The sequence below is a fragment of the Nesoenas mayeri genome (genome assembly GCF_963082525.1).
Source record: "Nesoenas mayeri genome assembly, chromosome: 1".
Lineage (NCBI taxonomy): Eukaryota > Metazoa > Chordata > Aves > Columbiformes > Columbidae > Nesoenas > Nesoenas mayeri.
The window spans coordinates 198969151-198986191 of NC_137541.1; the positions used below are offsets into that span (position 1 = coordinate 198969151).

At 39.3% G+C, this 17041-nt stretch overlaps 1 protein-coding gene across 1 annotated transcript in view; it reads left to right on the forward strand.

The window, feature by feature from the left end:
• Window positions 1-15230, forward strand: part of TRPC6 (transient receptor potential cation channel subfamily C member 6) — a gene marked incomplete at both ends in the record, with an annotated part of 96576 nt that extends 81346 nt beyond the window's left edge. Inside the window, 5 exons of the mRNA XM_080364061.1 lie at window positions 2693-2888; window positions 4536-4739; window positions 11606-11689; window positions 13536-13611; window positions 15079-15230. Coding sequence (XP_080220187.1) covers window positions 2693-2888; window positions 4536-4739; window positions 11606-11689; window positions 13536-13611; window positions 15079-15230 — 712 coding nt within the window. The remainder of the gene's footprint in view (window positions 1-2692; window positions 2889-4535; window positions 4740-11605; window positions 11690-13535; window positions 13612-15078) is intronic.
• Between the last annotated feature and the right edge of the window lie 1811 nt (window positions 15231-17041).

Consider the following 17041-nt stretch of genomic DNA (forward strand, 5'->3'; position numbering starts at 1 on the left):
GGGCTATTTTTACAGGAAGATGTTTGCTTGCATTTTATGTATTGTTTACTAGTTGTTTTATTAGGTAGGCATCTCTTAAAAATTCCTTTATCCTGAGTTAAGTAGTGATTTTCTCTCTTGCTCTGGTGCTTAAAGGGTATATTTGAAATCAAAGGATGAACTCTTGATCTGAACAATGCTAAGATAAACAGGAAAGGTAGGCTTGGAAGGGGAGATGTAGTTGCCCTTTACATGAGAGTGCAGCAAGACTGCCTGTTCCTTTGCCTAGGGCTAGACGATGAGCTAGTGAGACATTATATGCCAGGATTAGAGGGCAGACCAACATAAATGACGTTGTAGTGGATGTCTGCTATGGAATGCCTGATCAAGAAGACAAAGTAGATGAGACCTTCTTCAGACAACTGGAAGAAGCTTCACACTTGCATGCCTTGATCCTCATGGAGATTTTTAACCACCCTGGTATCTCCTGGAGGGACAAGACAGCATGGCACAAGCAGTCCAAGAAGTTTCAAGGAGAGCATTGACAATAACTTCCTGACAGAGGTGGTCGAGAAGCTGATGCGGAGGGGAGCTTTGTGACACATGGCTTTTGCAAACAAGGAAGAACTTGTTTGGTGTGTGAAGGTTGGAAACAGCCTTGGCTGAAGCATGAGATGATGGAATTCAGGTTCCTGAGAAGAGAGAACAAAACAAAGAGCGGAACTACAACCACGTACTTCAGGAGACCAGACTTGGGGCTGTTCGGGGAAGAATCTTGTGGGATAAGGCCCTGAAGAGAAGGGCAGTCCAGGGATGCTGGTTGGTTTTCAAGAACTGACATTTCAGCGCTCAAGGCTGCTCCGTCTCAGTGGGCAGGAAATCAAACGAAGGCGTCATGAGGCCAGTGTGGATGAGCAAGAGTGACTGATAGGCCAGCTGCTTGTGATGCCACTCAGAAGGACCTTGACAGGCTGGAAAAATGGGCTCACAGAGACCTCGTGAAGTTCAACAGAGTGAAATGCCGTGTCCTGCCCCTGGGGAGGAATAACCTCTGGCACGAGGACAGGCTGGGGCTGACCGGCTGGAAAGCAGTTTGGCAGAAAAGGACCCAGGAGTCCTGGTGGACACCAAGTTGACCATGATCCAGCAATGCACCCTTGTGTCAAAGCAGCCCAACAGCCTCCTGGGCTGGGGAGGCTTATAAAAAACCAGAAGTACATCAGACCCCTTGCACAGCACTGTGCATACATCAGATGGCCTGGCAGTGCAATCTGTAATAGCCCTCCATGCTCAGGGCTTGTTCTTGGGGTTGTTCAGTGATCTGGGGACACAGGCTGGGTCAGACCCGGGCTGGCAGGGCAGCAAACTCCCTGTGAGGATGGTCAGCACTAACACAGCAGAGCACAGCATGGCAGCTCCCTGCAGCACGTGGGAGCAAGGCTGGTTCCTCCATCCAGTGCTACTGTCACCTGTAACTGAAGCAAGGTAATCACTACAGTGATTACCATGGTAATCTAATCTAATCCCTCTTTCAAAATCTGCCTCTCCATAGTTTCCAGTGGCAATAACCTAAATACATTCCTTTTTTCTTTTTTTTGAATCTGCCTGTCAAGAGTTTTTTGATATACATTTGTCATGCCCCTTATTTCTGGTTGCGATTTTAAGATAGATCACTTGAGTGGAAACTCATTCCTTTCCATGCTCTGCAGCCCTTGCCCACTTAATTTGTGGCTGTCACAATGTTCAGACTGTAGGTGTTATGAAGTGTACTCAGACAGGAAGCAAACTTGGCCACAAGGGAAAAAAAATCACTATTTTTTTATTATTATTAGTTAACACAATAGATAAAGTACCTAAAACTGCATCTCACAGATGGAATACTACTAAAATATTATATGCAGAGAATTCACAACTAAAAATTACGAGTTTCTTAACTTTTTTTTCTTAACAATAAAATCCAAAATGTGTTTTGCGATGCTACTGTGTTTTTGGACATGGGGAACTGAGAACTCTTCACCCAGGCAAGAGAAAATACATCTTCAAAAAGGTGGAGATACTTAGGAAAAGATAACTCAGAGGTTTGGATTTATATATATAAACTGATTAAGAGGAAATACGTTTTATTTATATGAACTAACCTGAAAAAAAAAATGAAATCAGTATCCCTGTACCATCTCTTATTACCTTTACCCTGGATTTGTGGAATTGCGAAAACGCAACTTGGAGGATTACAGTCTGTGAGCCTCATTTTGTGAAAAATCCTGACTTGCAGTCAGATATCCTGTCTTGTTCACAGTTTTGGAATATTTCTCATCCTAATGGTGAAATAATTAATACTAAATGAACTAATGGTGCAATTAAAATGAAGTATTTACAGGTTAATTATTTTTGTTATTTATATTCACATTACCAGCAAGCATGTAGCATGTAGATTAAAGTAGTTAACAGCTGAATCATTGTCATATATCTCCTAAACTCAATCAGATGGTTTTATTGTCAGTCCTAAATATTAGCAATCTTATATTATGCAACAGCCTGTACCTATTAAATCAGATAGTCTATTTGTTCTGCATAATCGCATTATGGTAAAGTTCTATGTAATGATAATGGAAAAATGTGTGTACTGTGTAAAAATGGTAACTGGCACTTTATACAATAAGATTATCTAGCTTTTCTTCAGTAACATATGCATGTGTTCAATTTCTCCTTTCAGTATTGAAGAAAGTTTCAAGACATTGTTCTGGGCTATATTTGGACTCTCAGAAGTTAAATCCGTTGTCATCAATTATAACCACAAATTTATTGAAAATATTGGTTATGTCCTTTATGGAGTCTACAATGTTACCATGGTCATTGTCTTACTGAACATGCTTATCGCAATGATCAACAGTTCATTCCAGGAAATCGAGGTAAAAATTCCATTCGTGATGAAATATCACCACATTTACTGTTACAGATAATTGCCTAAATCTCCTTGAAAATTTTCTTGTTGACATCTTATTTAAGAAAAAGAACACATAGGCTTTTGGAATATATTAGGAAAAAATATTAATTTAGCTATTAATTTATTATAAAATACCTGGAAATTACCCAGCTGTGTGTGTTTGCAGGAGTAAGAAATGCTCTGGACTAAGAAACTGCTGTTGAACTGTGTTATGCTCCTGAAAAGGACGGGCTACGTTGTGTGACTTTATGAATCTTTCATTTGCCTCAGTTGTAGTTATTATTTCAGTAGTGTCCCTCTTACTGCAAAGATGCTCTAGTTCCTTTGCCTTGACCTTGCAAGCAAGTCTATAACATGCTATTTTCTTCTTTTGTTCAAACGGTTGCTCTGGTCCTCTGCAGTGAACAAAACTTGACAAAGTAATCAGCAGGGCTACTGAAAATCAGCACAAACTTTTGCATGCCATGGAAAATAAGGGGCTAAATCATTATTACTGTTTAGGAAAAAAAGGAAACAGATCTCCAAGAGTTAGGGCATCCCAATCTTTCCCCTTGCCGCAAAGCAGCAGGCTCGGGTTGTTTGACATCGCTCAGGTTTGGGGCTCTGATTTGGGGCTGTAGCTTTGTCCAGCTTGAGCAGGAGCAACACACATTCTCTATGGAGGTTCAGATTCTTCTGACTCAGGAGGCCACAGAACAAACTGTGAGGTTCAGAGCAATAAAAAACCAGGCTGTTATGAAAAAAATATGTTGACTGGACACAAACAGCTTCTAAAAACAGCTACAGTAATATTGAGTCATGTCCTTGAACATGATGTCAGTCCTTTCTTCAGAAAACCCTCTTGAAATTTACAGGGAGGAATAAAGTCAGTGTTTTGGTTATTGTAAATGCTAAATGTAAACCATGGTGATGATAGCATACCTGATTTAATGATATATTCCAGCAAGCGGAAGGAATTCAGTAAGAATCACCTCTTTTTTTAATGTCATGTTTAAATGTGATGAGTAGAATTTTCACTTAAAATTCTGATACTATGTCTTCTTCACAAAAAAAAAAGATAATACACTAATTGCTGCAGAAGAGACCAGTAAGATAAGAAATCAGAGGTGTAGTCTCATTTGAGAGATTTGCATTTTTATTATGTTAACAGGGGATTTTTCCATTTTATTTACTGAGCATGGCAGTATTCCAAGGAAGCGACTACTCAGTCAGGCCCTGGCTGATGAGTTTGAGTGTTGCCTTGAAGCTTTAACTTGGGCATTGTATCATATGCTTTTAAGTCAGAGCTTGCTTTCTTACCAAAGTGTTTACAAAGAGCACCAAAGAATGAGATCTGTCTTTGTGATCCTGTGTTGCGGAATATTAGCACTCATTCTTGAGTAACCAATGTTTAAATCAAATCCACTTTGCTCTTCTGTAATTGCATAATTTTAAATGGATTAATAAGAACTGTTCCACTCATTGCAATTCAGTTTTCACAGATTATAAACAAGTTCTTGATCTGTTTGAGATTAACTTCAGCCAATTACATCTGAGTCACACATGAAGTTTAGCTAGAGCATCTCCAAGGTGGTATTAACAGTGTATTAACAGCCCTGTTTCTGCTTTACAGGATGATGCTGATGTAGAATGGAAATTTGCAAGGGCTAAACTTTGGTTTTCTTACTTTGAAGAAGGCAGAACTCTTCCAGTACCCTTCAACTTAGTGCCAAGCCCAAAATCTTTGCTGTATCTCCTACTCAGAATCAAAAAATTGATTTCTAAACCATTTCTGTGCCAAAAGAAAAGCTTTCAGGAAGATGCAGAGATGAACAAGGTAATTGCATGGTGTGTATACTGACGGCTGATTTTAAAAGATAAATCCAGTTTTAACTTTATTTTTCTTGTTGGCCTGTTTTTTCTGATGAATTTCCCTACATACTTGGTCTATACTGAAGTCAGTCATTATATATAGGCTGAAATTCTTACTTTATTTTTTAAATATAAATATCTGTCTACACCCCTGTTAGGTGTGCCCGAAGCCATCTCTGCTTCAGGCTGAACAAGCTCAAATTCCCAGTGTTTCTTTGCAGGGCAGATGCTCCAGCCCCAAACATCTTGGTGATGCTCTGAGCTGAGCTTGCTGCAGTGTTTTAATATCTTTCTCACCAACCCCCAAGTCTTCCAGGTCCTTTTCTGCAGAGCTGCTCCCCAGCCAGCCAGGCCCCAGCCTGTGTTGTTGAAAGAGTTGTTTCTTCCCATTTGTCCTTATTTGAATTCATAGGTTTCCTGAGAGCCTCATCCTCCTGGATGGCATCCCTGCCCCCAAGTCAGTCAGCTGTTGCCCACCAAATTTGGCTTTGTCTGCAGACTTGACAGGAGTGCACTTCAACACCTCTGACATCTGATTGTTGATAAAGATGTTTAAAAGGGCAAGTCCCAGGACAAGACCCCTGTCCAACCCTCTAAGCCCAGCCATCCAGCCAGGATTTTGCCTGTCTAGTTGTCCACCCATCCAGACAGTAACATTCTAATTTGAGTACAAGAATACTCTAGGATACAGTGTCAAAACCCTTGCTAAAGTCAATGTAGGTGTCATCTCCAGCTCTCCCCTCACCTGCAAATCCAGTAATTTTATCTCAGAAGCCAATCTGGATGGTCAGACAGGTTTTAGTCTTCATAAACCCACACTTACTGTTCCCAGTCACCATCTGCTCTTCCACGTGCTCAGAAATGTGCTCCAAGAGGACTCAGTCCATTATTTCACCAGTTACCAAAGTGATCTTGAGTGGCCTGTAGTTGCCCAGATCATTATTTTTGGCCTTTTTTGAAGATGCGTTTGGCATTTGTCTTTCACCAGCTTTTGGGGACCTTACCCAATCTCCATGATCTATTAAAAAATGATAGTGTATTTGCAAGGACTTCATCTGCTCTGTCGGCACCCATGGATGCAGCCTGTTAGGCCCAGTGAACTTGCCTGGGTCGAGTCCTCTCAAGTATCAACTGGCTTGACCCTCTTCCATGGCTGGTTGTTCACCTCCTCCTCAAACCCCTTCACTAAGCACATAGGTCTTGCAAACTGTTGGTGAAGCACAAGGCAGAGAAGACATCAAGTCTCTCAGCCTCACCCAACTCTGCTGTCACTAAATTCCCTGCCCCACAGGCCCACATTTCCCTTCTTCATCCTTTTACTGCTATTGTAGGAGTCAAAGCTCTTCTTACTGCCCTTGCAAATGTCAGCTTAAGGTGAGCTTTGGCTTTTCTTCCACCACCCTCACATGCCTGAGCACAGTTTCTAAATTCCCCCTTTGTAGCCTGTCTCTGCTTGCACTGAGAATGCAGCTTGCTTTTATTTTAAAGTGGTCTGTTCTCTCTTATTTACATGACAAGTACAGTAAAAAGCACTTGAGTTGATTCTTTGCTGTATCTCATGGACTTATTTAGAGAGTTTGTAGTCAGTCTGTTTTTCCTGCAGTGTCTTGGTATAAATTAAATTAATTGCTTTAGGAGAACAGGGGGCATAGCACATGGTGTAAGATGGTATTGGAAGTGTAAAGACTAGCCTGAGTGTAACGCCTTAGAGAAGAAAAGCTTTGCAAGACAACTGATGAGATGTAGTGAATAGAAAGGTGAGCATATGGTAACATTCACATAAAAAAAGAAATGACAGATTTGTCATGGTGACAGAATCAAATATGTCATTTATGGAACTTTATAATTTGGAAGGATCTTTGTTAAAATACGCAGTAGTCTGAGCAGAGACCTTCAAGGTTTGAAGTTCTTGAGTCTATAGTCAAGAAACAGTAGACTGAGGGTCAGTAGAGAAATTACATGCATCTGTCAGCTCTCTGTCACCAATGTGACAAGCACTTTTTCCATCACAGGTGTCAGTTGAGGGGTAAAAAAGAAAAGAAAGTGGTTGCAATCCTAGAAGGAAAAGATGGAGCTGAAGGGGAAAATTTGCCTCTGACAAGCCTCTGCCTCTGGTTAAGTTCATAATAGTCTATAAAAACAAAGATAGATATTACAAACAGTCACTGAAGTCAAGATTGTTATTAACTTGAGATATCTCTTGTGCTACCAGTAATTTTTCTAGCTTTTCACAGATCTCAATTTTATTTGGGAAATCTAATCCTAATGTATTTAAGACCCAACAGAGGTGACGCCACATTTGCTCAAGTTTTTGATTACTCTGATATTTGCAAAACTTTTCATCAAGCTGCTTGATACAAACTGATTTCATTACTTCCAAAAATGATAAAGTCATCACTGAAAAATCATGACTTCAAGGATATGCATATAAACTTTAAATTGAGCGATGGTGAAAAACAAATAATAAAAGGATTTTTTTTTTTCCTAATTCACTTAATTTTTGACTTTGAGAAGCACATAAGTAAGTTAGAAGCTTATTTTTAATGACTTTTTAAAATGAAATTCTTGTTCCCATAAAAAAAAAAAAACACCCATTCTTGCACCCGAAAGAGCGAAGCTGGATTCTTATCATTCCTTTCCAAAATTATATTCAAACTTAGCAATTCATATGGCTAGAAAGGTGCAAAGTGTAATAATTACCAATTCTAGGTAAAACAGTTACAGTTATGTCTGTTTTTACAGCCGTCCCTCTGAAAGAGAGCTGTGAGGATGCAGCCATGGTTTATCAGAATTTTTTCCTAGCCCTAGTCTTCAAATATTAATGCTTTCCACTTGATGCAGATTGTAGTATAATTAATGCTAAATGAGATGCACTTACTCCCCAGCCAAAGAAGCTATAAAACTGCAAATCAAATTACAAAAAAAAAGAAAAATTTAAAAAATCTTTTATGTTGAAAAACATAGAGCAGCTGAGCCATATCTATTAATTCTTCAGTTTTGCAGCAGAGCGGCTGGTATTGCCAGATGATTACATTTTTACTTACCTTTTGGACCACCACATACTGTGGAGCTGACTTTATCCGAATCTTAGAATAAACAGCATTACTTAGAAAGTCCTGAGTTGGAAGGGATCCACAAGGATCATCGAGTCCAAGTCCTGTCCCCGCACATGACAACCCCACAGTTCACACCGTGTGTCTGAGGGCGATGTCCAGTCTCTTCTTGAACACTGTCAGGCTTGGGGCCGTGACACCTCCCTGGGGAGCCTGTTCCAGTGTCCACCACCCTCTGCGTGAAGAACCTTTTCTTAATGACCAATCTAATCCTCCCCTGGCACATCTTCCTGCCATTCCCTTGGGTTCTGTCATTGGTCACCAAAGAGATCAGTGCCTGCCCCTCCTCCTCCCCTTGTGAGGAAGCTGTAGCCGCCATGACATTTCCCCTCAGTCTCCTCTTCTCCAGGCTGAACAAACCAAGTGATTTCAGCTGTTCCTCATACAGCTTCCACTCCAATCCCTTCACTGACTTTATAGTCCTCTTCTGGACACTCTCCAGTAGCTTTAGATCTTTTTTTATCCTATGACGCCCAGACCTGCACACCTTGCTCCAGGTGAGGCCACACCAGTGCAGAGCAGAGCGGGACAATCACCTCCCTCAGCTGCAATAAGAAAAAGATTAAAGATTTGTTAAGACGAGACCCAGGACTTGGTGGCAGTGTCTGTGCTAGTAAATTAAAGGTGACAGGGAGCTTAGCCAGTTCAGGAATGGCTTGCCCCTATTCATGTAGTAGCATTGCTGGTAACCTATTACCCCCAGACCTTTCCAGTTGCCAAACGGTGCCTCAGGAGAGAACCAGGTGCTCTGGTGCAAGTCCTACTGGGGAGGACACTAAAAGTTCACTGGTAAAAGACATTGCAGGGCAGTACCCAGAAACGTTAACACACTCTTGAGTTTACTGATTCAACCCCAGACCATGGTTCTTTCTCCTGCAGAACCTGCATCTTCAGTGCAAAAGCAGCAGCAGCACCAGGGTGAGTGTGAAGATGGGAATTAAGGCGGGAAGCGGGAAGCAGCCAGCTCTGCTCTGATTGCTGTTGGCAGAAAACAAAAACCCAGGCGCTGCCCATGCTGAATGACGAGTGATTTATGTAGCTGTGTTCAAAATGTAGTTTGCCAGAAGCTAATTTCTTGAGACATACCTACATATAATAACAAAAGCTCTGAAGGTGTTTTCTTTCAACCTGTTGATTACAACCTGCAGATTTATTCTATTGCAGGCTAGAATTGGTGTTTTAAACATCAAGTGAACAAGAAACTCAAACTAAAAAAAAAGGGGAGAAATAAATGAAGAAAAAGGAGAGTTTTAAAGAAACCTACTTTGAGTTTTATTCTAAATTGAAAAATTGCTTTGTGAATGAGAAATTTTATAGTTTAAGTCAGAGAACTTGTTCATCTTCCTGAGCTGAAAGTGAATTTTGGAAGATGACATATTTAAGCCTTTTTCTTAAAACATGGCCCTTCAGAAGAGAAATAAGGAACAACTAATTATTGAAATAGTTTTAAACCCTCACTCAAATAATAATAAAAAGGTAACTTTTACTTTCCTAGTATAAAACAACATTTCTGAAATTTTCAAATTTTCACACGTGAGCACAAACCAAGTTGTTTTCTGGGAACCCACAATTCTGGTTCAAGCATGCACAATTTACTGGCATTCCAAGTTATCAGCTGCTTCTTAAAACTGGATTTTAACATGTTTAAAAAGTGCTACACAAAACAGCTAGACTGATTACATTACTGTTCTAATTTCATTGAATTTTAAATAATACTAGAAAACGAGAGAATGAGAAGCCAGTTTATAGAGGAAGGTGTTTTCTAATAGCAACTCCAGGTATCCTGCATTTCTTCCTTTACACAACACTCCTGGAGGAGATGTTTTTGTTTGTTTGGATTTATATCATTGTTTTATTTAAATTACATTTATTTTCCCCTCCAGTTACTCATGTGCAGATGTTCAATATATATTAACTTAAAATATGAATTGTAGTTCGGTCATTAATATGACAGGCTGAGTTTACTATAGTGGTAATTCTTGGGAGAGGAAGAAGCCATTGGTGTGAAGATTAAAGGGAGTTTAAAAATTTTGTGTAAAAATGAAGTTATAATGAAATCTTGGCCATCTCTGCCACCAAGTGGTCGTTCAGCAATGTACAATACATGTTCTCTCCTTTTACTGTCTCGTAGGCATATTTAATGAAGTTACACACTTCTGATTTACCTGCCGACTTTCAAGGTGCAGTCTGTAGTAAAGTAAAAGTACATTATTCTGTTCAAAAAAAGCAGAGGGCTACTACATTATTTCCAAAGAAAAAGTGCAGTAGGAAACCAGGAGCTGAAAAAGCAGGGAGATTGGATTTCTCTTTTAATCTAGTAGTAGAGGTGAGGGCCAAGAGAGTATTATTAGTTCTAAAATCCTGGAAGACATAGTATTTAAACTGTTGTGTAAACACGGATGCATAGTTTAAGACATTTAGATAAACTTCTGTTTTCTAAAACATATTCAAAACATTTAAGGTAGCTTTATTCAAGCAAGAAAAAAGCAACACTAACTTGCCCTTTTTATACATCTTTAATGCCATTTCCATCCAAATTCAGCTTAACATGTTAGAGATAAATATTTATTATTTATAAATCTATTTATATATTGCTTTATATCTCCTGTCATTGTTTTCACTTGGTCAAAGAAACATAGTCCGAATAGATATATAATGTTTTTAAAAGTATGTGTATATAGACCCACATATCTTTCTAAAGAAAACTCTGAATTCCAAATTCAGTGTCAATCTTATATTAATTTCAAACACGATCCCATGGGATCCAAGACACTGCCTGTGGTTTAAAACAGTAAAAATTTTACTGGACTATGTGTAATTACAGAGGACTGACGTTTTAGTGACAGTCTCACTTATTCCTCATCCAGATCAACCATTTTTTATTTTTAATTTTTTAATTTTTCTTGTACTACTACTCATTGATCTGGCCCCATGATCAATCTAATGTAAAATCATTTATTCTGGTTTGGTAGTTGCTCTTCATTCTTACTGCAGTCCAGTCACTCAGCTTGACTCTCAGTTCACCATTTTGTGATGCTTTAGTCCTTCTCAAAGATGTAAATCAGTAATGAAGCCTGCAAATTGCGTGCTTGGTGTGATGCCCTTTCCTTTCGGCATGTGTAGTAAAGAAGGTGCTACTCAGAAATGCCAGCTGATAATATTGTGGTCCCTGGCACGAACTGCATAACCAGTTACCATCAGCCATAAGTGCGAGTGAGGGGAGGAGCAAACTCCTCCTCTATTTTGTGGTAGTGAAGGTCACATTAGTTACAGACAAATGCTATGAAAGAAAGGGGCAATGGAGTCACCTCTCCTTCCTTGGCTTCTCCTACACCCTGCCCTGACTCTCCCTCCTCCATTGCCTACCAAGCTGCCTTCTCCTGAGGTGGAACCCCCTCCCGGGCACCCGAGGAGCAAGGGAAGGTCTGCAGGCATGTGGCTGCTCTGCTCTGGTCCCCTGGGCCTGTGAGGAGCAGGTGAGATGCAGAGTAAAGGGAGGAAACCTCCCAGTTCTTGCTTTCCAGCATCACAATCTGAAAGGGTTTGCTCCATCTCTTGTGATGAAATTCTGCACAGGTACGAGGACTTTACCACCGTAATTTAATACTCCCCAAATTGAGCTTAACAGTTAATGTTTGTCATATGATATATGCATGAGCTAGTTAAACCATATTGTTCTTCTGTTTAATTTGTACTATAAATAACATTTCCATTCCAGCTTGGACAAAGGAAGCAATCAAGTATAAGAAGCTCAGATGAAATTCACTTAAACAGTTTAAACAATCCTCCAAGGCAATACCAGGTAAAAACCAGTTTATTTTCAAACTGAATTAGTAGAACTGGCAGACTGACAGCATAAGGACAGTTTTGAATTTATATTAAACAATATGAATCAAGAATAAATCCACAGATCTTGTATGTATCAGAAACAAATGCAGTGATTTAGATATTTGCAGTAGAATCAAAGGGTGTTTTTTACTCTCCTCTTTGTTTCTTTAATGCTACTCTTATAGTGCAATATTTTAAAGTGCTAGAAAAGTATTTTTAATTTTAGAGACAGGTTGAATCCTCAACTGCTCAGTGCAAATTAAGAAAACTAAAAAGAAACACAAAATTTTCCCGTTCCTTCTGCTGAAGCAGCTCAGCTTATTGTGCCACACCTCTATATTTTAATATCCCAAACGCTGCAAATATCTTTCAGCCTTTATGCTATCGATACAGTCTGTTTGTTCTTTTACTCTAAACAACTGCAGTGTATCTTTGTGTAGTTTAGTATAAAGAGACCCAGCACAGTCCACATAGAGCTCAGCTATTCTGGTCCAGAGGGTCCTCCTTTCCTCCCTGTAATACTACAGAGCAGGTGGGAAGGAACAGACAAGAGCTGCCTGGACAATAAAACAAGATCATCTGAGTGCAAAAGCAGAAAGAAAACAAATAAGCCTTTTTAACCATAAGACAGGCTAGCTCTGCTTCACTCTTATACAGTGTCTGCACAAATGTACTCCAAAGCCTTCCTTTTCCACAGACAATTTCATTATGGCTCAGTGATCGATATTAAGATTACAAATTTATCCCTTAAACATGAGGATGTGTGGCTTTGTATTTGAAACATTCTTGGATTATTAGAATAAACAGTACAGCTGCTGATCTCGCAAGCTGTAACAATGGTCTGGAACCACTAATCTGGGACGTTTCACAACCACCTCTAGTCAGGTCTGTTACTGTGGAGACAAAAGCAGACACATAAACCTTTTTTCTACCTTGTAGTGAAACAGAAGCATTATTGTGTTGTCATGGGTTACATCATATGAAAAGATTAAACTGCAAGATAGGAAAATAGGTCCTCAAAGGTAATTAGATATCTTGTTCTAATTCAAGTAATTTGAACTAATGGGAGAATCACGAGCAGAATTCATTTTTCCTGGAAAGGTAAAATTTACATCTAAATTTACTGGCCTAGGTTCCTCTTGTTATAGGCAGAGAGGGCAGTCATTCTAATGGTGTGATTTATTTGATCAGTTTGAACTGTTCGAGATGAACTGTGCTCTCAGCTTTGCTTTTACTATCCCTAAAGGGAATTAAAGGTAACTACCACAGATAGGCATATATACATAAGAAAATATCTGCATTTGATTACATAAGTCTTAGCTGAGATGCTTAAATGGCTCAGAATTATGGGTCCCATTTTCTCTAAGTCTGACATTGGGAGAAGATAACTAATCAAATATAATATAAAAATAGATTAAAATTAACTGATGGCAAAAGGGTTTAGCAATTAAAACCACTAGTCAGGGTCATTATATCTGGTAGCAATAAAGGCTAGGGGGTTTCGCCAACATGGAGATCAAAGCAGCAACTGTATTAGTCATTTTCATAGACTCCAGTAGTAGGTTAAGCTTCATGAATTATAACTTTCATAAGGTGTGTTAAGTTTTCTAACTTTCATGTACATATATGTGCAAAATCATGAAGTTTAAGTATCTACTGTAGATGAAAGCAGAGATTTTTGCAATATTTTCATTTAACCATGCGAGCCCTACACTGAAATGTCTGAATGCAACAGAAGGTAACAGAGCTCATATTTTGAACTGTCACAGCAGTACTAGAAAGTCCAACTAAGGAAACATTTTTTTCTTTTTTCTCTGCAGAAAATAATGAAGCGTCTCATTAAAAGATATGTACTGAAAGCTCAGATAGATAAGGAAAGTGATGAAGTCAATGAAGGTGAGTATGTTGATGAATGGTATGTTTATCTCTAATCAGAGAATCAAAACAAACTAATTAAAGTGGTTACTTATGCCACTTGAAAAAAAAACGTTTCCAAAATACTTAATCCACTTGGCATGTTTACAAGTGCAAGATGTAAAATTAACATGAAATTGAAGTTAAGGAATGGATATGACGTTCTGTCTCTGCTGTGCCGTCAGAAACTATCACTGATCTTATGACTTCTTGTGGAAATTGTTGCTATATTTCTAGTAATGCTCATGCATTTCCCATGGTGAGGCTTCATTTAATGGAAGCAGCTGGTTTGGGGCACTCCCAAATGAATTCTCCCATGAGTGGGTATGTGGTCTTATTGGAGATTCATATATGGAGATACACATGCTTCAGCTTTTTTGGTGTGTGATTTATTAGCTGGAAACAGCTAGTGAATGTACTTCACATAAATGTTCTCACCTGTTTGCACTCCTCTGATGCTGGAAAGACACTAAGTGCAGCAGGAAAAGAAGAGGACTGCTCTCTTTTGGACAGTGAGAGGCTCTGTTGCTGGCCAGAAGGACTCAGGACCCACTGATTTGCATTATCTGCAGAAAAGGATCTGGGGGTGTTGGTCGACAGCCGGCTGAACGTGACCCAGCAGTGTGCCCAGGTGGCCAAAAAGGCCAACAGCATCCTGGCTTGTATCAGGAATAGTGTGGCCAACAGGACCAGGGAACTGATCATCGCACTGTACTCAGCACTAGTGAGGCCCCACCTTTAATCCTGTGTTCAGTTTTGGGCCACTCGCTACAGGAAAGACATTGAGGTGCTGGAGAGAGTTCAGAGAAGGGCAACAAAGTTGATGAGGAGCCTGGAGCACAAGTCTGATGAGGAGCAGCTGAGGGAACTGGGGCTGTTCAGCCTGGAGAAAAGGAGGCTGAGGGGAGACCTTATCACTGTCTATAACTGCCTGAAAGGAGGTTGTAGCATGGAGGAGGTTGGTCTCTTCTCCCAAGTAGCAAGTGATAGGACAAGAGGAAATGGATTCAGTTGCACCACGGAAGGTTCAGATTGGATATTAGGAAAAAAATTCTTCACAGAAAGGATTGTGAAGCACTGGAACAAGCTGCCTACAGAAGTGGTGGAATCACCATCCCTGGAGGTGTTTAGAAGACATGTAGATGTGATGCTTAGGGACTTGGTTTAGTGGTGGACTTGGCAGTGCTAGATTAATGGCTGGACTTTTTCCCAACCTAAATGATACTATTATTGTATGACCTCTCTTGCAGCAGAACAGCAGCTTCCATCTAACAGATCATTTGAGTTTTGTGAACTTATACGATCTCTCATACTTTTTTTCTCATGCACATTTTCTATTTCAACAAAGAAATACAGAGAGAATGGGTGATAACTGTGAGATATTTGATATGCTGGGTTTTTTTTTTCCCTTTGTTTCTTAATAGTGTGATCTTCTAATATCTGTTACAGGTGAACTGAAGGAAATTAAACAAGACATCTCAAGTCTCCGGTATGAACTCCTAGAGGAAAAATCTCAAAATTCTGAAGATCTGGCAGAACTTATAAGGAAACTTGGGGAAAAACTGTCAATTAACTCTAAGGAAGACGAAAGCAAGAGATAACCTGAATGTTTAAGAAATGCAACAGAACATTAACGATTCACTTAAAGCCATATTTCTGTTTTTCTCAAGTCTAACATTTCTACAACAGATTCAGATATTAGATTATTCCAGTTCTTTATTGAAAAACACAGCAGCAAATCCTCTCAGTCTGCAATAGGGAGGAGATACCACTTGAGTAAAGACATTTGTCTTTACCCGCTGAAGAAGAGTTAATTTGAGACTATTTTAATATTCAATTTATTTCCTTTAAAATTCCAATGGAATCTTGATAAGCCCAGTCATGAAAGATTAAAAGCATAAATCTAAACTTTTCCTACATTAACTGGTTATTTTTGCAAATTTCCTTTTGTAGACATTCTTACATATATTTTAGTGAAGCAAAGAGGAAAATTCCAGGCTTTTACATATTTATATCAAAAGCTATTTAATTTTTCAAGCATTCCCAACTGGCAAAAAAAAAAAAAAAAGTTAGCTGCCTTTCTTAAAAATGTGCAGGATATTAAAGTAATTTATTTGAACATTTCCTTCAAGATGTAGATATCAGAATATTCAAAGCACTGTGTTATACTTTTCCCAACTTATCTCTGTCACTACTGGACTATCCTGAAAGATACCTCAGTTCCAACGAGAGTTAGTGCATTAAGAAAGAAATATTTTTCACCAAGTTTATTGCAAAGCTATTGGTGAGGCCTGAAGAAAACTTCTTTAATCCAAAATAATTAATGCCTGAAGTTCTAATCTGTTGCAGCATTCCCAAGCTCTCCAGCTTCTATGTCTTGAACTAAAAGTAGCAAACTGCAGGGTAGGGATCTGAATGTAAAGCTGGTAACATGTTTATTTAAGATGGAAGATACTAAAATGTTAGGTGCAACACTATTGAATTCTGGGAATGTCATGCATCGGTGACCATGTTTCTCCACAGTTAAACTTGTTTAAATCATTGAATTTTGTTCTGATCTATCCATAGCAAACAAAAACATGTTGTTCCAAAAGGTCATGAAATTTCATCTTCTTTGGATTTGCATCCCTTCTTTTTTTCCACTGGAGAAAGCTCAGCTCCTGTGCTGTATTCCTCCATGTCATCAGCAGAAGCCTCCAACACTTCCCCTTGCCCACTGCAATGCTTGTTCTATGTCTTCTGTTTAACTGGAGAAGAGGTGGCCCATGCCATGTCTCTCTGATACTTGTGTGACTGGCCAGCTAATGTGTCTATGCAGGACAGTCAGCTGGTTTCAGGCTAAATTCCATTTAATTTTTCCCTCTGTTAATACAGTAATTTTGGTTTCTTTCTTGTGACAGTGACCGATTCTGGGACTGGTAGAAGTATGTATGACATTGGCGATCTCTGCTCTTTATCAAGCTTGGTTGAAATTAGTGAAAGGGCTGTAAAAAAATTCTGACAGGAACATCAAGATGTATAATGCACCTGTAGAAGCCTTGTATGTTTAGGAAACAAGGCTGAAAATGGATGGTCAGTAATTAATTTTAAATTACCTTTGTAAAACTAATTTATTGTGGAATGTATCAGAATGTTTCTGCCTCTCCCGTTTAGACTGAAGGTTTTTTCTTATTTGGTTTAGACTAGTTTCTAGGTGAATTTACTGATAGTCATGTTTAAAAAAGTGTAGGTGAAGTCACTGTATATTTTCAGGGAAAAATTAAATAGTATTAGAGCAGGTTTTGAAATCACATGAAGACAGGTGGAGGCGAGGGGCTGCGTCCTGCCTGGAGAGCAGTGGAAGCTCTGGAGGTCGGCCTGCCCAGGGAGGTTTGTTGTGATTTGGGGGAACTGCTCAGCCTCCTGCTTGGCC